This window comes from Kogia breviceps, chromosome 9, assembly GCF_026419965.1.
Source record: "Kogia breviceps isolate mKogBre1 chromosome 9, mKogBre1 haplotype 1, whole genome shotgun sequence".
In the NCBI taxonomy this organism is placed as follows: domain Eukaryota; kingdom Metazoa; phylum Chordata; class Mammalia; order Artiodactyla; family Physeteridae; genus Kogia; species Kogia breviceps.
In genome coordinates, this window is record NC_081318.1 from 84476381 (window position 1) to 84493339 (window position 16959).

General features: G+C 32.9%; 1 protein-coding gene across 4 annotated transcripts in view; it reads right to left on the reverse strand.

The window, feature by feature from the left end:
* Positions 1–1317: 1317 nt before the first annotated feature.
* The window catches only part of LOC131762899 (platelet glycoprotein 4-like), a 33671-nt gene continuing 18029 nt past the window's right edge, over positions 1318–16959 (reverse strand). For 3 of the 4 annotated variants that reach the window (XM_059074758.1, XM_067041692.1, XM_059074757.2), the window contains 8 exons: positions 15856–15947; positions 13850–13896; positions 11111–11180; positions 5401–5588; positions 4261–4379; positions 2969–3042; positions 2346–2400; positions 1318–1482 (listed from right to left, as the gene is read on the reverse strand). In XM_059074758.1, the coding sequence (XP_058930741.1) occupies positions 1318–1482; positions 2346–2400; positions 2969–3042; positions 4261–4379; positions 5401–5588; positions 11111–11180; positions 13850–13896; positions 15856–15947 (810 nt within the window). The remainder of the gene's footprint in view (positions 1483–2345; positions 2401–2968; positions 3043–4260; positions 4380–5400; positions 5589–11110; positions 11181–13849; positions 13897–15855; positions 15948–16959) is intronic. The other variant, XM_059074759.1, reaches the window with a different exon arrangement.

Here is a 16959-nt window from a genome sequence, read left to right on the forward strand (position 1 = left end):
TTTTGCACAGTTTAAATTTATAACTTTCTGGGATGACCCCATAAGATAGAATAGATGCTAATGAATCCCTGATTATTGGAAACACATGAAATATTATTACGGATTAGTTGTGATAATTCATGTAAAATATTTAGCATGATTTTGGCACATAAAAAAAGCTCAGTAATTATCAGTGGCAGTTCCAGAATTTCTACATAAGACAGGTTACAGTCAACAGGCAGATTGGAAGTAGAGCAAAAAGACTTGTTTTGAAGTTGTGATTTTTTTCATACCAAGTATATTGCTTTTATTTTGATTGTGTATATATTTTTAGGTTTCTGGGAAGGGAGGGCAGACAGAAACTATGGATAAGTGACAAATTACCCCCCACCCACCCACAGGCCATACCTATGCCAAGTATGATTAATAAAGAAAGGCTTAGGGAAGATAGGGTCAGGTATTCATTCCTCTATGTACAAGGGGACATTTGCGGTAATACCTAAAACACAGAGGCCTGAAACACCTCTACACTTTTGTCAAAACTCAAATCTGTCTACATTTAGCTGATTTTTCCTGTAAACTCTGAGTAATTTGGTTTTACTGTGTTGAACATTTTTGTCTTCTGTTTTCTTGTATTGTTATATTCAGTTCTAGCTCCTGAATTGTAATAATTCTAAACACATTAATACACTAAACATCTAGAGTGCACACTGTGATTTTGGACAGCATGACTATATGCAACAATACTGTTTCTATATTAATATGCTATCTTCATTTAAAAATAGCATATTTTTACCTAATTTTAGTTCTATCACTTTTTGAGTTTTCATTTCTCATTAATTTCTAGCTTATTTAATTTTCCTTTTTATTTTCTTTTCCCTTGTAAATTCTAATTTCCCCAAATAGCTACCATTTTCAGTTTTACATACACTTTCCTGGTCAGTGATCTATTAAATTAATTAGTTGTAATTTAAAAATTTTAAAATAATTAGCTAGAAATAATCAAGAAAAGAAAAGTTAGTACATATATAACTTTTGTGCAATATTCTAACTTTGAAAGGTGACAATTTCATATTTTAGCCCATTCCTCCCATAACAAAGTTGAAATATAGTGATCTACTTGATATTAATAGGCCGTATTACTCATTCAGGTTTCATTTATGTTTTAATTTACATTTAGTATCTCAAAACTTCGAGGATGTATTAACAGTGATAGTTGGCCAGACATGTTCAGAAATATTTGCAGCCTAATTTATAACCCATGTTTGATAAAATGGAAACAAGTAATATATAAACTAACATTACTGAAGCCATATATATATTTTGTTATATACTTACTTATTTTATACTCTTCAATCTGCATGCACAGTATGAAATCATAAAAGCAGTAAACATCATTGCACCAACACTGATTAAGATCATTTCTACAAGGCCAAGGAGGTATATTTTTCCAGTCACTTGATTTCTGAACATTTCTGCCTTCTCATCACTGATGGTGCCAGTCTGTAATCAAGTTAAAGATTAGCGTTATTTCAGTTGATTAGTGGAGCAAATTACTCAAAACTCTCCGCCTATGTATCACTCTTTTTTCGAAACACTGCATAGATGTTAGTCATCTTTATCTATAAGAAAAGACAATGGAATTCCCTTTTCATGTCAAAGATGGCAGTAAATGCCAAGGTAGAATATTTAGAGAGAGAAATATAATCTTCTTCCTTTGAAACATGTTATATAGCCCTCTCCAATACACTGACTTCGTTGATCTATACAAAGGTCTTACTGAAATATTTTCCAGTTTTCCAAAGGATGTTTCCTAGTGACAGAGGGAAATGGCAAGAGCCAACAGTTTCTTTCCTCTGAAGGCTTCTATAGTGCATTTCTTCATTCTGTGGCTAATCAATTCTGTGATTTGTACTAAAAATATCTTGTTAGGCACTCAGATAGACTGCAGAAACCTACTCTTACCTGGTCTTTATAAGTTTAGTTTGCTCTTATAAGCACTACAGTATTCACATTGAGTTACTTGGAGTTACATGTATGTATGACTCTTTCCTAACACAAGCACTATGACAAGAAAAAGTGTTTACTAGTTGTATTATGAAAATAATCTAAAATTATAGGAAGTACTTCATCCTTCTGAAATAAAAACACTGGAAACTAACAAAAAACTGATATTTCTGTGTGGCTTGGTTCTCTCAGAATAATTAATTATATAATTAATAATATATAAACTCACCTATATAGGTAATGGAAACACATACAACTTCAAATTCTATACATATGTATTCAGTTTTCAAACATTAAAAGCTTTTTCTATATACAAGGAAGTTTACAGTTTTTGGTGACTAATAGATAAGAATACTAACCTCATTAAGCCAAAGAACAGGCACCATATAATTCTGTTTCAGACCCTTTAATGCTCTGTAATAAACATTGAAAATAATTATGATAATATATACTAATATAATACCCATATATAACAGAAATGTTAGTAATTACTAGTGTAAATAAATGTTCAGAAATTAGTTGCTCTTAAACTTGCTAAGTTCCTTGATTTTTTTAAGTCCCTGTAATGAATCATTTAAATATTACTATGGCTGTTTATCAGACATCTTTCACTCTTATAAATCTTTCTAATACATATTTCTAATTAGATTGACTTTTTCTAAGCATGTATTTTCCCTTTTGACAATTTATACCCAGGAAACTAAAATTGAATTTTAGAAACAGTTGTCCTGGAAATATTTGGACAGCTAGCAAAATGAGAAATGCCATCATACACTAATTCCAGAATATGTGTAAATACTATTTCAATACACACTAGATATAATTCTAAATTACAGATAAAAGTTATAAACAGTAATTATTTCATGATATTAAGCCAAAGAGAAGTTGAAATTTTATATTATTTCCACTTAATTTTATACATATACTCACTTTCTGACAAGAAAATACTAAAAATCATAATGAACCTGTTCAAGAGACTCACCCAATATTTTTTCCTGGCTTAGCCAGTATATTGATCTGCAGGCGTTTTGCAAATTGTAAAGTGAATCCAGTTATCTAAAAAGAGAACAAACTCAAATATTTACCAACTTCTTTTAAATAATTCATTTCTAATATCCAAAACTTATTTTTACTGTTATATAGAACCTAAGGTAAAACAGTAGTACTTGAAATGTGTGAAATTTATTAAATAATTAATTAGATGTATTAAATATTATGTACATAACTCTTCATAATTACATTTTATCTGTATATGCATGTGTGTATACAGACCTATACACACGTGTATGTAAGCACACACACACAATTTCTTTGCCCAACCTACTGTCAAGGTTTTAGTTAGATTTGTGATATTTATCTGAACTAGTTTTGGAAAATCAACAACAACAGCAGTGAAACTTAGAACTCATATAGTCAATTTAAATCCCAAATTATATATGGTCAGATATATATTCATTCAGAACCAATGTGTCATCAGTATAATTATAATACTTCTATTAGTTAAAATTAAACGTGACTACTAAAATTCTGGCATGTCGTTTAACTTTTGAAAAGGACAATATTAAAATAAATTAAAAGTTGAAACTGTTACACTATAGGAAATTTAATAGATTTTTCCTGACGCTAAGTATAATAGATCTTGCCTCAAATGCGCATATACCCATAAAATCTCTTTTAATCCCTCATAATCTATAGTGTCCCTTCATGTAAGCAATACTTGCAGTTAAGTATAAATTGACAGTGAAATTGTAATTTATACCAAAGTGTTTTAAGACAATTAGAATCATACCCATCATTACTATCCCTGACCTATGAACAATTAAAAAGGATTATAAAGTTCCATATGCTGAAAAACTACAATAGAATTACCTTGACATTTCATAAGCAACAACAGGAAGAAACCAATGTGATTTTCCTTGAAATAAAAGTAGGTAATTATATACACATTACTCTATATAAAATAGATAACCAACAAGGACCTACTATGTAGCATAGGGAACTATACTCAGTATTTTGTAATGACCTATAAGGGAAAAAAATCTGAAAAAAATACATATATATATATAAATATAACAATCACTTCGCTGTACACCTGAAATTAACACAACATTGTAAATCAACTATACTTCAATAAAAATTTTTAAGTAATTTGTCAAGATTGTGATGCAGTAAATATCATCAGTAAACGTGATTGACATTTGAAAGGCGAGAACTTAATTTTTCTTTCATTTAAAAAAATGCTAAACCAATCAGATCAATAATGTATTTGCTTACAGGTTCAACATCTAAGTACGTGCTATGTTCCTCTTCATTTGGACTTAAGCCTTCAACAGGTTCTGCAATTTCAGGACTTGCATGTAGAAAATGAGGAAGTGAAATGTACACGGGTTTTCCTGAAAACAAGTTTTAAGAGACAATTGGGATAAATCATTTTCCTCATTACACATAACACTCAAAAGATTTCCTTGAAAATGAAGATTTTTAAGTTAAAAGAAATGCAAAGTTGGCTTTGAATGCTAAATGGGGAATGAGGGTGAGGGAAAATTATTACATCTAATCGCTTTTGAGCAAAAATAAAATATAAGCTTCTGCATCATCCTACTAACCATTCAGTTGATGTCTGTCGTTTACCCCTTAGGTGTTTATTTTCAATATGTAAAGCTTAGCTGCTGAACACAAATTTACAACCACATACCTTCATGTTTTAGGGAGTAATATGTCTGTGGACTGAGAATTTAAGAGGCTTTTCTTTCTTTATTCTCACCCACTCCAATATGAAAAAGGTGAGCAAAATAAGATAGACTCCAAATTTCGTGTGTGAGTCAATTCTTCTTTCAGAGACATCCTGAAATATGTTTATTTTTATTTACCATTTTCTAGGGTAGAAAAAGTTAGAAAAACGTCATATGGGTAAGTTGGGATGCTGAGTATTCTGAGAACTATTTTCATTTTACCCTAAATCTAAAAGGAGCACAGGGATTCTACACAGCAAAGAAAAACATCAAAAAATGAAAAGCCTGCCTATGGGATGGGAGAAAATATTTGCAAAACACATATCCCATAAGTGATTAAAATCTAAAATATGAAAGGAATTCACTTGTACAACTCAAGAAAGTAAATAACCCAATTAAAAAGTGAGCAAAGGACCCAAAGAGACATTTTCCAAGGTAGCACAGGGAAATATCAGTAGGGTTTTTTACCTAATAATAACTAAGTTTTGCAACACTGAAACAACTGGGAGCTTGAAAGCGGTACAAAAATCAAAACAAAAATATCCTATCATCACCTTTACTTTCTGCCCTTTTTACTTTCTCACTTTAAATTTCTGGTGGAAAGGAAACCTAGGTGAAGTTTACATTTTAAAGAAAACTGCATATTATGCCATGGATTGTGACCTCAAGACCTTTTACTCACCGTCTTTGCATTTGCCAATATCTAGCACACCATATAAGGTACAATTTTTGGAGATAATTTTTTCTGTGCAAAAACAGTGGTTGTCTGGATTTTGAAGTGGAGATGCAAAATCCAAGGATGGAAGGATAAATCTATACACAGGGATTCCCTTCAGATTAATTTCGGCTCCAAACACAGCATAGAATGATCTAAACACAGATAAAAAAGAGCTTCATTCTGGAAAACTGAACTTCATTATGGAGGTTCTGTTTTTCTTATTTTAAAATTTATATTATTGCTTTAAGTTAGAAAAACTGGATATAATCTTGTTAGAATTCTTGCTTAAGTCTTAGGAAAAATGTTCTTGTGATATTTTAAGACACACCAGAACTCAATACCTGAGTATGAGCTCTTCTTACCTTTGTTTTCAAAAGCTTCTGAGAATACTTTTTGCTTGTGAACTACCATGGAGTATTGATACTGAGGTCATTTCTCAGAGTTAGTTTCCTTTATAGATTAAATATATGACTTCCTCAAGTCCTCTATTTGTGCCCAGTTTAAATGAAAGAAAATAAAATTTCAATCTTCCACCACTTAATCCTGGAGAGAAGGCTGCTCACTTACTAGGGTGTGTACATGTGGGTTTTGATACATGTCTCCTATGCTCCACCATTTACCAAGTGTCCACCATAACCTCAGCAATGTACTGGAACTGAATACATAATATTTCTAATGCCCAGATAATTCTGTATGAAGAAATGCTGCTCTCTTCAGTTTTATAGATAAGGAAAAGATTCAGAGATATTAAATACTTGCCCACACCACACAGTGTCTAGAAACAGAGCTAGGATGCAAGCATACCAGTGTAGGAGCCAGTGCTTGTGTGATAGCTACTGGGCCCAATCAATTTGAAAAGATGCTGTAGTGTCAGTAGAGCACATGAACATAGTTCTGTGACTGTGGTATCACCATCTTGGAAATATTTTTAAATTGAAGTATAGTCGATTTACAGTGTTGTGTTAGTTTCTGGTGTACAGCAAAATGATTCAAATATATGAATATATATTCTTTTTCAGATTCTTTTTCATTATAGGTTATTACAAGATATTGAATATAGCCCCCTGTGCTATAAACTAGGACCTCGTTTATATAGTAGTGTGTGTATATGTTAATCCCAAACTCCTAGGTTATCCCTCTCCCACTTTCCCCTTTGGTAACTGTAGGTTTGTTTTCTGTGTCGATGAATCTGTTTTGTAAATAAGTTTATTCATATAATTTTTTTAGATTCCACCTATAAGTGATATCATACACTATTTGTCTTTCTCTGTCTGACTTACTTCACTTAGTATGATCATCTCTAAGTCCATCCATGTTGCTATCACTTACTATGATAATCAGTAGGTTCAATCTGTGTTGCTGTAAATGTCATTATTTCATTCTTTTATGGCTGAGTAATATTCTATTGTGTATATATACCAGATCTTATTTATCCATTCATCTGTTGATGGACATTTAGATTGCTTCCATATCTTGGCTATTGTAAATAGTGCTGCTATGAACATTGGGGTGCATATATCTTTTCTAATTAGAGTTTTTGTCTTTTCTAGATATATGGCCAGTAGTGAGATTGCTGGTAACCGTAGTTTTATATTTTAAGGAACCTCCATTCTGTTTTCCATAATTGCTGCACCAATTTACATTCTCACCAACAGTGTAGGAGGGTTCCCTTCTCTCCACACTCTCTCCAGCATTTATTATTTTTAGACGTTTTGATGAGGGTCATTCTGTCGGGTGTGAGGTGATACATCACTGCAGTTTTGATTTGCATTTCTCTAATAATTCGCAGTGTTGGGCATCTTTTCACGTGCCTGTTCGTCATCTGTATGTCTTCTCTGGAGAAATGTCTATTTAGGTCTTCTGCCCATTTTTTGATTGGGTTGTTTGTTTGTTTTGACACTGAACTGTATGAGCTGTTTGTATATCTTGGAAATTAAGCCCTTTGGGGTCACATTGTTTGCAAATAATTTCTCCCAGTCTTTATTTATTTATTTATTTATTTATTTATTTATTTATTTATTTATTTATTTTGTGGTACGTGGGCCTCTCACCGCCGTGGCCTCTTCCGCTGTGGAGCACAGGCTCCGGACGCACAGGCTCAGCGGCCATGGCTCACGGGCCCAGCCGCTCCGCGGCATGTGGGATCTTCCCGGACAGGGGCATGAACCCGCGTCCCCTGCATTGGCAGGCGGACTCTCAACCACTGTGCCACCAGGGAAGCCCTCTCCTAGTCTTTATGTTCTCTTTACAGTTTGTTTATGGTTTCCTTTGCTGTGCAGAAGCTTATAAGTTTGATTAGGTCCCATCTGTTTATTTTTGTTTTTATTTCTATTGCCCTGGGAGACTGACCTTAGAAACCACTGCTATGATTTATGTCAGAGAATGTTTTGCCTAGGTCCTCTTCTAGCAATTTTATGGTGTTGTGTCTTATATTTAGGTCTTTTAGCCATTTTGCATTTATTTTTGTGTATGTTGTGTGGGTGTGTTCTAACTTCGTTGATTTACTTGCAGCTGTCCAGCTTTCTCAATACCACTTGCTGAAGAGACTCTTTTCTCCATTGTATATTCTTGTCTCCTTTGTTGAAGATGAATTGTCCATAGATATGTGGGCTTCTTTCTGGACTCTCTGTGCTGTTCCATTGATCCATATGTCTGTTTTTCTGCCAATACCACACTGTTTTGATTACTGTAGCTTTCTGAAGTCTGGAAGGGTTATGCCTCAAGCTTTGTTCTTTTTCCTCACAATTGCTTTGGCAATTCTGGATCTTTTGTGTTTCCATATAAATTTTATGATTATTTGTTCTATTTCTGTAAAAAATGTTGTGGGTAATTTGTTAGGGATCACATTAAGTCTGTAGACTGCTTTGGGTAGTGTGACCATTTTTATAATACAATAAGTCCCCTACATACAAACCTTCAAGTTGTGAACTTTCAAAGATGAGAACATGTGTTCATATGTCCAATCACGTAAGTTAGTTCACCTGTCTGGCATACATTGTCATGTGTGTGCATCCTCCACAAGTGGTTTTGCTTTTGTGTACTTTACTGTACACTACTGTATAGAGTACAGTAGTACAGTATCTTTATTTCAAGCCCAGGATGTCCAGAAGTAAGAGTAAAAGCGGTGGTGGTGTAGCTGGTACTACTGTACTGTACTGTAAGATTGAAAATGTTTTCTTTATTTTTTGCATTTGTTTGTTTTTTATGTATTATTTGTGTGAAAAGTATTATAATTCTATTACAGTACAGTCCTGTATAGCTGATTGTGTTAATTGGGTACTTTGGCTAACTTTGTTGGACTTACAAACAAATTGGACTTACGAACATACTCTTGGAATGGAACTCGTTCGTATGTAGGGGACTTACTGTATTAATTCTTCCAAGCCAAGTGCATGAGATATAGCCATTTATTTGAATCATCTTCAGTTTCCTTTATCAATATTTTATAGTTCTCAGTGTAGATCTTTCACCTCCTAGGTCAGGTTTATTCCTAAGCATTTTTTTGGATGTGATTTTGAAAGAAATTGGTTTTTTACTTTCTTGTTCTCATATTTTATTGTTAGTGTAAAGCAATGCAACAGATTTCTGTATGTTAATCTCGTATCCTGCTACCTTGCTTTTGTGTGGCGTCTTTAGGGTTTTTCTATATAGAGTATCGTGTGATCTACATATAATGAGAGTTTTACCTCTTCCCTTCCAATTTGAATATGTTTGATTCTTTTTCTTGTCTGATTGCTGTGATGGGGACTTCCAATACTATGTTGAATAGAAGTGGTGACAGTGGGCATTCTTGTCTTATTCCAGAATTTAACAGGAAGGCTTTCAGCTTCTCATTTTTGAGTATTATGTTGGTTGTGAGTTTCTAATAAATAGCTTTTATTATGTTGAGATATGTTCCCTGTATATCCACTTTGGTGAGAATTTTTATCACGAATTGATGTTGAATTTTATCAAATGATTTTTTCTGTATCTATTGAGATAATCATATTTATTGTGATAATCATTTTGTCTTTTCTTTTGCTGATGTGGTGTATCTCATTGATTATTTGCATTTGTTGAACTATCCATGTGACCCCGGAATGAATCTAATTGATCATAGTGTATGATTCTTCTTATATATTGTTGGATTCAGTTTGCTAATATATTGTTGAGGATTTTTTCATCTACATTCATCAAAGATATTGGCCTGTAATTTCTTTCTTGGTAATGTCTTTGTCTGGTTTTGTTTTCAGGGTGGAGGTGACTTTATAGAATAACTTTGTGAGTGTTCCCTCCTCTTCAAAGTTTGGAAGAGTTTGAGAAGGATCGGTATAAGTTTTTCTTGGTATGTTTAGCAGATTTCTCTAGTGAAGCCATTCAGTCTTAGACTTTTGTTTGCAGGGAGGTTTTTTGTTTGTTTGTTTTATTACCAATTCTATTTCACTTCTAGTGATCAATCTGTTCAAATTATCTATTTCTTCTTGATTCAGTTTTGGTGGGCTGTATATTTCTAGAAACTTGTCCATTTCATCTCAGTTGTCCAATTTGTTGGCATTTAATTGTTCACAGTGTTCTCTTTTGATTTTTTGTATTTCTGTGGTGTCAGTTGTTATTTCTCCTTGTACCTTTCTTATTTTGTTTATGTGAGTCCTCTCTTTTTTCTTCTTGGTGAGCTTGGGCAGAATTTTGTCACTTTTGTTTATCCATTCAGAACACCAGCTCTTGATTTTATTTTTTTCTATATTTTAAAAAATATCTCTTGTATTTATTTCCTCTCTGATCTTTATTATTTCTTTCCTTCTGTGCATTTTAGGCTTTGTTTCGTCTTTTTCTAATTCTTTTAGGTGGTAAGTTAGATTATTTGAGATTTCTCTTGTTTTCTGAGGAAGACCTATATTGCTATAAACTTCCCTCTTATGACTGCATCTGCTGTGTCCCATAGATTTTGTATGGTTGTATTTTCATTGTTGTTTGTCTCAAGATATTTTTAATTTCCTCTTTGATTTCATGATTGACCCATTGTTTTTTTAGTAGCATGTTGTTTAGTCTACATGTAATCATTATTTTCTCATTTCTTTTTCTGTGGTTGATTTCTAGTTTCATGCCATTGTGGTCAGAAAAGATGCCTGAAATAATTTCTAACCTCTTAAATTTGTTGAGGCTTATTTTGTGTCCTAGTTTGTGGTCTACCCTAGAGAATAGTCCATGTGCACTTGAAAAGAATGTGTAGTCTGGTTATTTTGGGTGTAATGTCCTGAAAATATCAATTAAGTCTAACTGTTCTATTGTGTCATTTAAGATCTCTGTTTCCTTACTGATGTTCTGTCATCTATCCATTGATGTCTGTGAGGACTCTATGAGCACACTGAGAATAAGGTTGCTCAGGTGGAGCCATGCCTCACTGTTTTACTAGTTTAGTAAAAGAAAAGAAATGTTCTTGCTTAGAAATGAAGAAAGAGAAAATGATTTTCATTATGCAAAGTATCCTTCTACAACCTTCATTTTTTAAAGACTTCATAAACATATTATGAATTCCATACTGTATTTATTCTTAATACTTCAAGAAAAACTTGCCTAAAAGTATTTTATTTTTCTCAAATAATATGATTATCAAGTATGATCTTCTATGCCTGTGGTTTTTTCACTTGGAGAAAGAATTCTGATATATAGAAATATATCAGTTTCTTTGTCTTACCTGCAAACGTCAGAAGAAAAGAATTGCAATACCCGGGTCTTCTCAATGAAAGGTGGAAATGAGGCTGCATCTGTTTAAAAATCAAGCAATTGGCAAGGGATTAGGTGAAATATGTGTCCTAGAAAAATCTAGAAATCTCAATTCCAGCATACTTAAGAGATATAGAATACAAACTGTATATATAACATTAAAATTCTCCAATAGCCACATTTTAAAAATAAAATAAGTATCAAGTATATTTTATCTAACCCACCATATCCAAAATATCATTTTAGCATGTAATCAATATAAAAACTAACAAATCTCAAGATCCAGTGTGTACTCACAGCCTATTTCAATTTTTACTAGCCACATTTCAAGTGCTTAATTGTGACACATGGCTAGTAGCTACCATATTCAACAAGTCTATATACTATACACATTCACTGGTATCCATTCATATTAAATTTTCCTACCCTTTAAAAATAAATAAAAGTTAAAAAAATGGCAAAACTACATGTTGTTAAAATTGTGTTTGTTTTTTGAAATCCCCACCCTATCTGTAGAGTAGCATTTTTCTTACCATGAGGTTCATTTAGAGCTCCTGTTTGGTAAATGTTTTTCTTACTTTTAATAGTGATTCATTCATCTGCCCTAATGGCTGATTAATATTTTTAAAATCATTTATTGAAGTTCTCTCACTAAATAGAATTTCCTGAAAATGGTTGGAAAAATATACACATCAAACTAAAAGGGGCATTTGTTGAGTTTATTGAATATCTACTATGGTTATGATCCATGCACACACTGGATATAAGAAGAAATAGTTAGATAATTCCTCCATTTGCTCCACAAATCAATACGACCAAAATGTGTTTGTTCAAAACAGTAAGACCCATCCTTCAATTATGACTACCACACTCTTTTTCTGGTAACTGCACTAACCTTGTGATCTTATTCCATTTCACTTATACTCTTGTGATAAGTGAAATACAACAGATGATCACAGTGAACCGGCATTGAGAGAATGAGATATTCAAGATTAGCTTAAACTCCCCATATAGGTCCCTGAATGGGCATTGCCTACAACTGCCTTCCCAACACCTTAGCCATAAAAGAAAAGAATACATTGAAAAGCTTTAAAAAAATCATTTGAAATATCATCGAAGATTATGTCTTAATGACACCAGCAATTACCATGGGTCATGATCATAATATAGCTGATATTAGCAGGGCTCTTTTTTAAATGCATTCAAATGTAAATCAGTGTTTTCATTTTCTGTCTCTTTAAGTTTGTTGAAGAAGGTAGAGGAAGTACTTCTAAATCATGGTTAAAACTCCTTGGAACATTTTCCATTTCATTAGTCTCTTTTCCCGAGTGCCATAACCAAAAATCTCTCTCACAGGGATGCCATCAGAGTCCTCTGGCCTGTTCAGTCTACCTCTGCTCCTAGTTTGTTTTACATCTATTTTCTTCTTAGATACTTTTAACTTCATACCTGATACTCATGTAGATATGTTATTGTCATTAATAAATCCTCTACCTCGTTTTTTAAAACTTCTTTGCTTCTTAGTTTTGGACAAAAGTGTTTAATTTTTTTTACTTAAACCCATAAAGACTCCTTTATTATTTAGAGAAGCACAATATATTTCTCTCTGTATCTAAGGATACAGTATGAATTTATGGTTATGAAATTACTAGAGTTAGTGGTATTGGAACACTTGACAATTTATTGGCAGAAATGAACGACTTAGAAAGGAATTTCTTCACCCAATTCCATGACTCAAAGCACTACAAAGCAAACTCAACAGTGGTTTTGCTGTTTTTTCTACAAGAGAGTATTAAAAAATTAAATAAACATGCAAAACTCAGTAATACCTTTGGAAAAGTAAACATTCCCCATGTTTGCTTTTTATTCCCTACCTTTTACATAACTTTATATTTAACATTTTTCATTATATTACTTTCCTATGAAGTATTGCCTAACTAGCTTTGTAAGCATTATGCTCTGCTTCTACTTTTTAGCAGCTGAGAGCTCACCTCCTGGTATTCAATTCCCATTGCTTTTTACAATCTTAATTCTTAAACTAATAAGCATATATATACTTTGCTTTACTTCAAGGAGAATAATAAGCTGGATCTAACCACGCTTAAATCTAAGTACATAGTACTTTCTTTCTTCCTAACTCTAAGTCAGAATGTTCATTTTTGCATACATTTTTCATAGTTAGTACACATGTAACCTTGTTTTTGTTGCTGTTGTCATTCTTTTCTCTCTTTCTGACCGTCTTCTTCAAAATAGATGGCTCTGCTTACAAGTTCACTGATTCTAACTCAGCCTGAAATCTTTGGAGGTATGTCTTACCTTTTGTAATTATCCTGATATTTTAATTCTTTTAACTTTAAATTATTACTTTATAGTATTTACAAAAGATGTGAACAGTAACCACTACTCTAAGGTTTTCTAACCCTTTACTTTTGTGGTCAGGAAGGAGTTCATCAAGTTTGTACAAAGCAAACATTTCCCCAGAAATGCAGTAGAGGCTCATCCTCCATGGTTAATCTTGAGAAATTCCATCACATTAGACAGACATTTACTAAACCTACATAAGAACAGAGACTCTGAATTATGCTGCAGGGATACAAAGATAGGCAAACGCATACGCTCAACCCCCAGAACATTGTAGGTATGGAGGTGGATTTGTGGGACAAAGGAGTTGGTTTCACTGTGATTATTACCACAAAACATATGCCCTTACCTGTACCATTAATCATGTCACAATAACTTGGCCAATAGGAGAGATGCCTTAGGAATAAAAAAAAAAAAAGACAATGATATTCTTATTTCAAGGGCACCTTTCTCACATCACTTTGTCTATTATGATTCAATACTTCTGCTAAAATAATAAATATTGATTAGACTAAATGTGACAAGCTAAGTTTAAGAAATGTTCTAAATCATTTGATCCATGTTTTGTTTGAAGTTTCCATTTTGTTGAGATTAAGTGCATGAAACCATTAAGTGATCAGATTATAAAATAAAAACTGACAAATGTTGTTAGTTAGAAACAACATGGAACAGAAATAGTTCTGCAGAAAAGAAAATTGAGAAACATTTATCAGACACTTAGATCTTTTAGGGGAAAGTTATTTTTTCCAATGGGATTATTTCATACTATGTTGCATTCAAACTGAATAGGAGGGAGATAGTAAATGGATAACTGATGTAAACTCAGTATGAGGGAGAAGAGGGGAGTGTGGAGGAGGAAAGAAAGAGAAGCAGATGTTGGATCAGTAGAGATTGGAAACATAGATAATTTATACTTTTCCTTCTCTTTTAACTCTTGCATGAACTGGCATTTAAGTAGGACAGAGTTTATTAATTTATATTCTGGCATCTACAAAAGATATATATATATTCAATATATATATATCTGGAAGCAATCAAAACAACAGTAGTGATAGTTTCTCTGCACACTCAGCCACTTATTGGTGATGGAAAATGGGTTTTTCACACTCCTAACATACCATCCAGTAAGATGTCAAGGCAAGCTATTGCTTCTTTTTTAAACAGAATAAATGATTAATCATGCTCAGTCTTGCCATGATCAGTTAAATTAACCTTGTCATAATCTTAAACTCTCCTCAAAACCTCTCTGTAATATTGAAATAGAGGAAATGCTCATTTTCCTCAGTACAGAGATGTGATTCCCCTGAAGTGAGCATTTAGAAGTGTTTGTTTTCCTCCATTAGACTTTTCTATAAAAAAAAAAAAATGTGACTCTGGACTCTGTGGAAGAAAAAGGACTACATGAGTGAGTGATTAACTGTTTTCAGCAACTTTTAGATAGGAACTCAGTGTGAGGCAAGGGTTACTTAATCAAAATATTTCATCTCTTGATTTTGATTACTTTATTCTTTGTCAGGAAATCACTGATCTAAAACTCATTTTAACTTTAAGGCGGAAAGACTTTCTCCCTTGATATTCATTGGGTTCTTCCTATTTTAGACATATGATGAATTTGGTATACTCCGGATAAACAGGCAGGAGCTAGGGGAAAATAGGAAATCATGGCTATGTGAACATATCTCATTTTACTACTATTTCACAGGAGGTGTGCTCTTCATCTTCAAGTTTAATATGTCAGTTTTAGAACTTGAAATACTAATTCCATTTTTGCATTGATAAAGGTTTAAAAAAGCTGAGTTATCAATATAGAAAATTATTTCAAGAAAAGTTTGAAAGGGGAGGTCATGAAAGCTTTGGCATGGATACATTGAGCTTCCACCTTATGACATATTTAGTCACGTTACTGGAATGAGCAATTTTTATATTCCATGCTCAGTAAAAAAAAAAATACCCAGTAATATATACTTTTCAACCTGCTAGACACCGAGTTGATATGTTGATTTTCTTCCTTTTCATTTGTGGTTATGTAATTGTACGGGTGCTTGATACTGCTGGTTATGCAGCAGAGAAGGAAGTAGTCCCTTTAGATTTCTTTATGTAAGAGACCCTGTGCATAAAAGTCAACCCTCAAGTGGGGCTGACACTCAGCACCTATGCACTAGTGTGACCAGTCATCACAACTAAAGGGTTAACACCTGGCAGAACAGGAGTTTCTAGGGCTGAGATACAGGCAGGTTTGTTCCATAGGTTGGTACCTGTGCATTACCAGTTGTTAAATAAGTTTCTTATCTGCCTTAGAGTATCCTAGTGACACACACACACACATACACATACACCCTTTGCCTGGATACTTACTTTTTGCCTTTATATGTGTCAATTATGGCAACTTTGCTTATGTCATCTTTTCCACTGAAAACTTTATAAACTCCATCTGCAGTATTGTGGTACTGAAAAGATGCATACAAGAAAAAATTACTTCTAGAACAAGCCATATTTTCCAAGTTATAAAATATGTAATTAATTCACTTTTGCATTTCTCCAACACTGGTTGTTTATAATTATTTTATGTGATTTGAAATAAATATGCAATAAAGTTTTAAAATTATTGGTCTTTAACATTTTAAAAAGACAGAATATAAAAGGTGCCTAGAAATAAGTGCTAGATGCTGAGCAAAGGAAGAAAACAAATACAAGAAGCTGATGTGATCCAACTCTATCACTCTGCCATAATTAAGCCAGAAAGGCCATTTTGATCACTACTCCTATTATATTGAGGTGAGGGGATAGTGAACAAAACCTATGAGAACTGTGACAGATTTCTAGAAGTTTTCTCAACGTTGTTATTTCTAATAAGTGTTTACTAAAGATTAGGTAGACAGAATTAAAAACAGAATTAGCCAAGGAAAGAATTCAGAGTATTTAGTTAAATACCAGTAACTGAATTTTTTATCCCTTAATGCTTTCTTAATTGATATATAACCTTACAATCCTAAAAAACCATCTACAGTAAAATAACAAGAGTGAACTGGAGAATATAACTAATGTCACATACAGTGCCAAGTGAAATCATGGTCAAAATTTCAATTCACTAGTCAGATTATCCTATTTATAACTTGAAACATTAAGGTATAACTAAGTACATCACCAAGTTCACATTTTTCTTAATCTCCAAACTGCCATTTCATAACTTTTGTAGATTATAGAAATTCTTGTCAACTAATTTTGTGAAAATATGACATTGCTGATGTATCAGTCTCATTGTGTGCAATTTTGGCTAGGTTTTAAATATTCAGTACAACAAATTTGTAGGATGTCTAGAGAAGGGAGAATGACATGATGAATATATTTCACATATATAAATAAAAATGTGGCATTAAACTTCATTTTTTTAGACAGGAAATCAAAACCAGAAACAGTGCTCAAAGCCTTACCAGCTTACAATCTAATTTTAGACAGTTG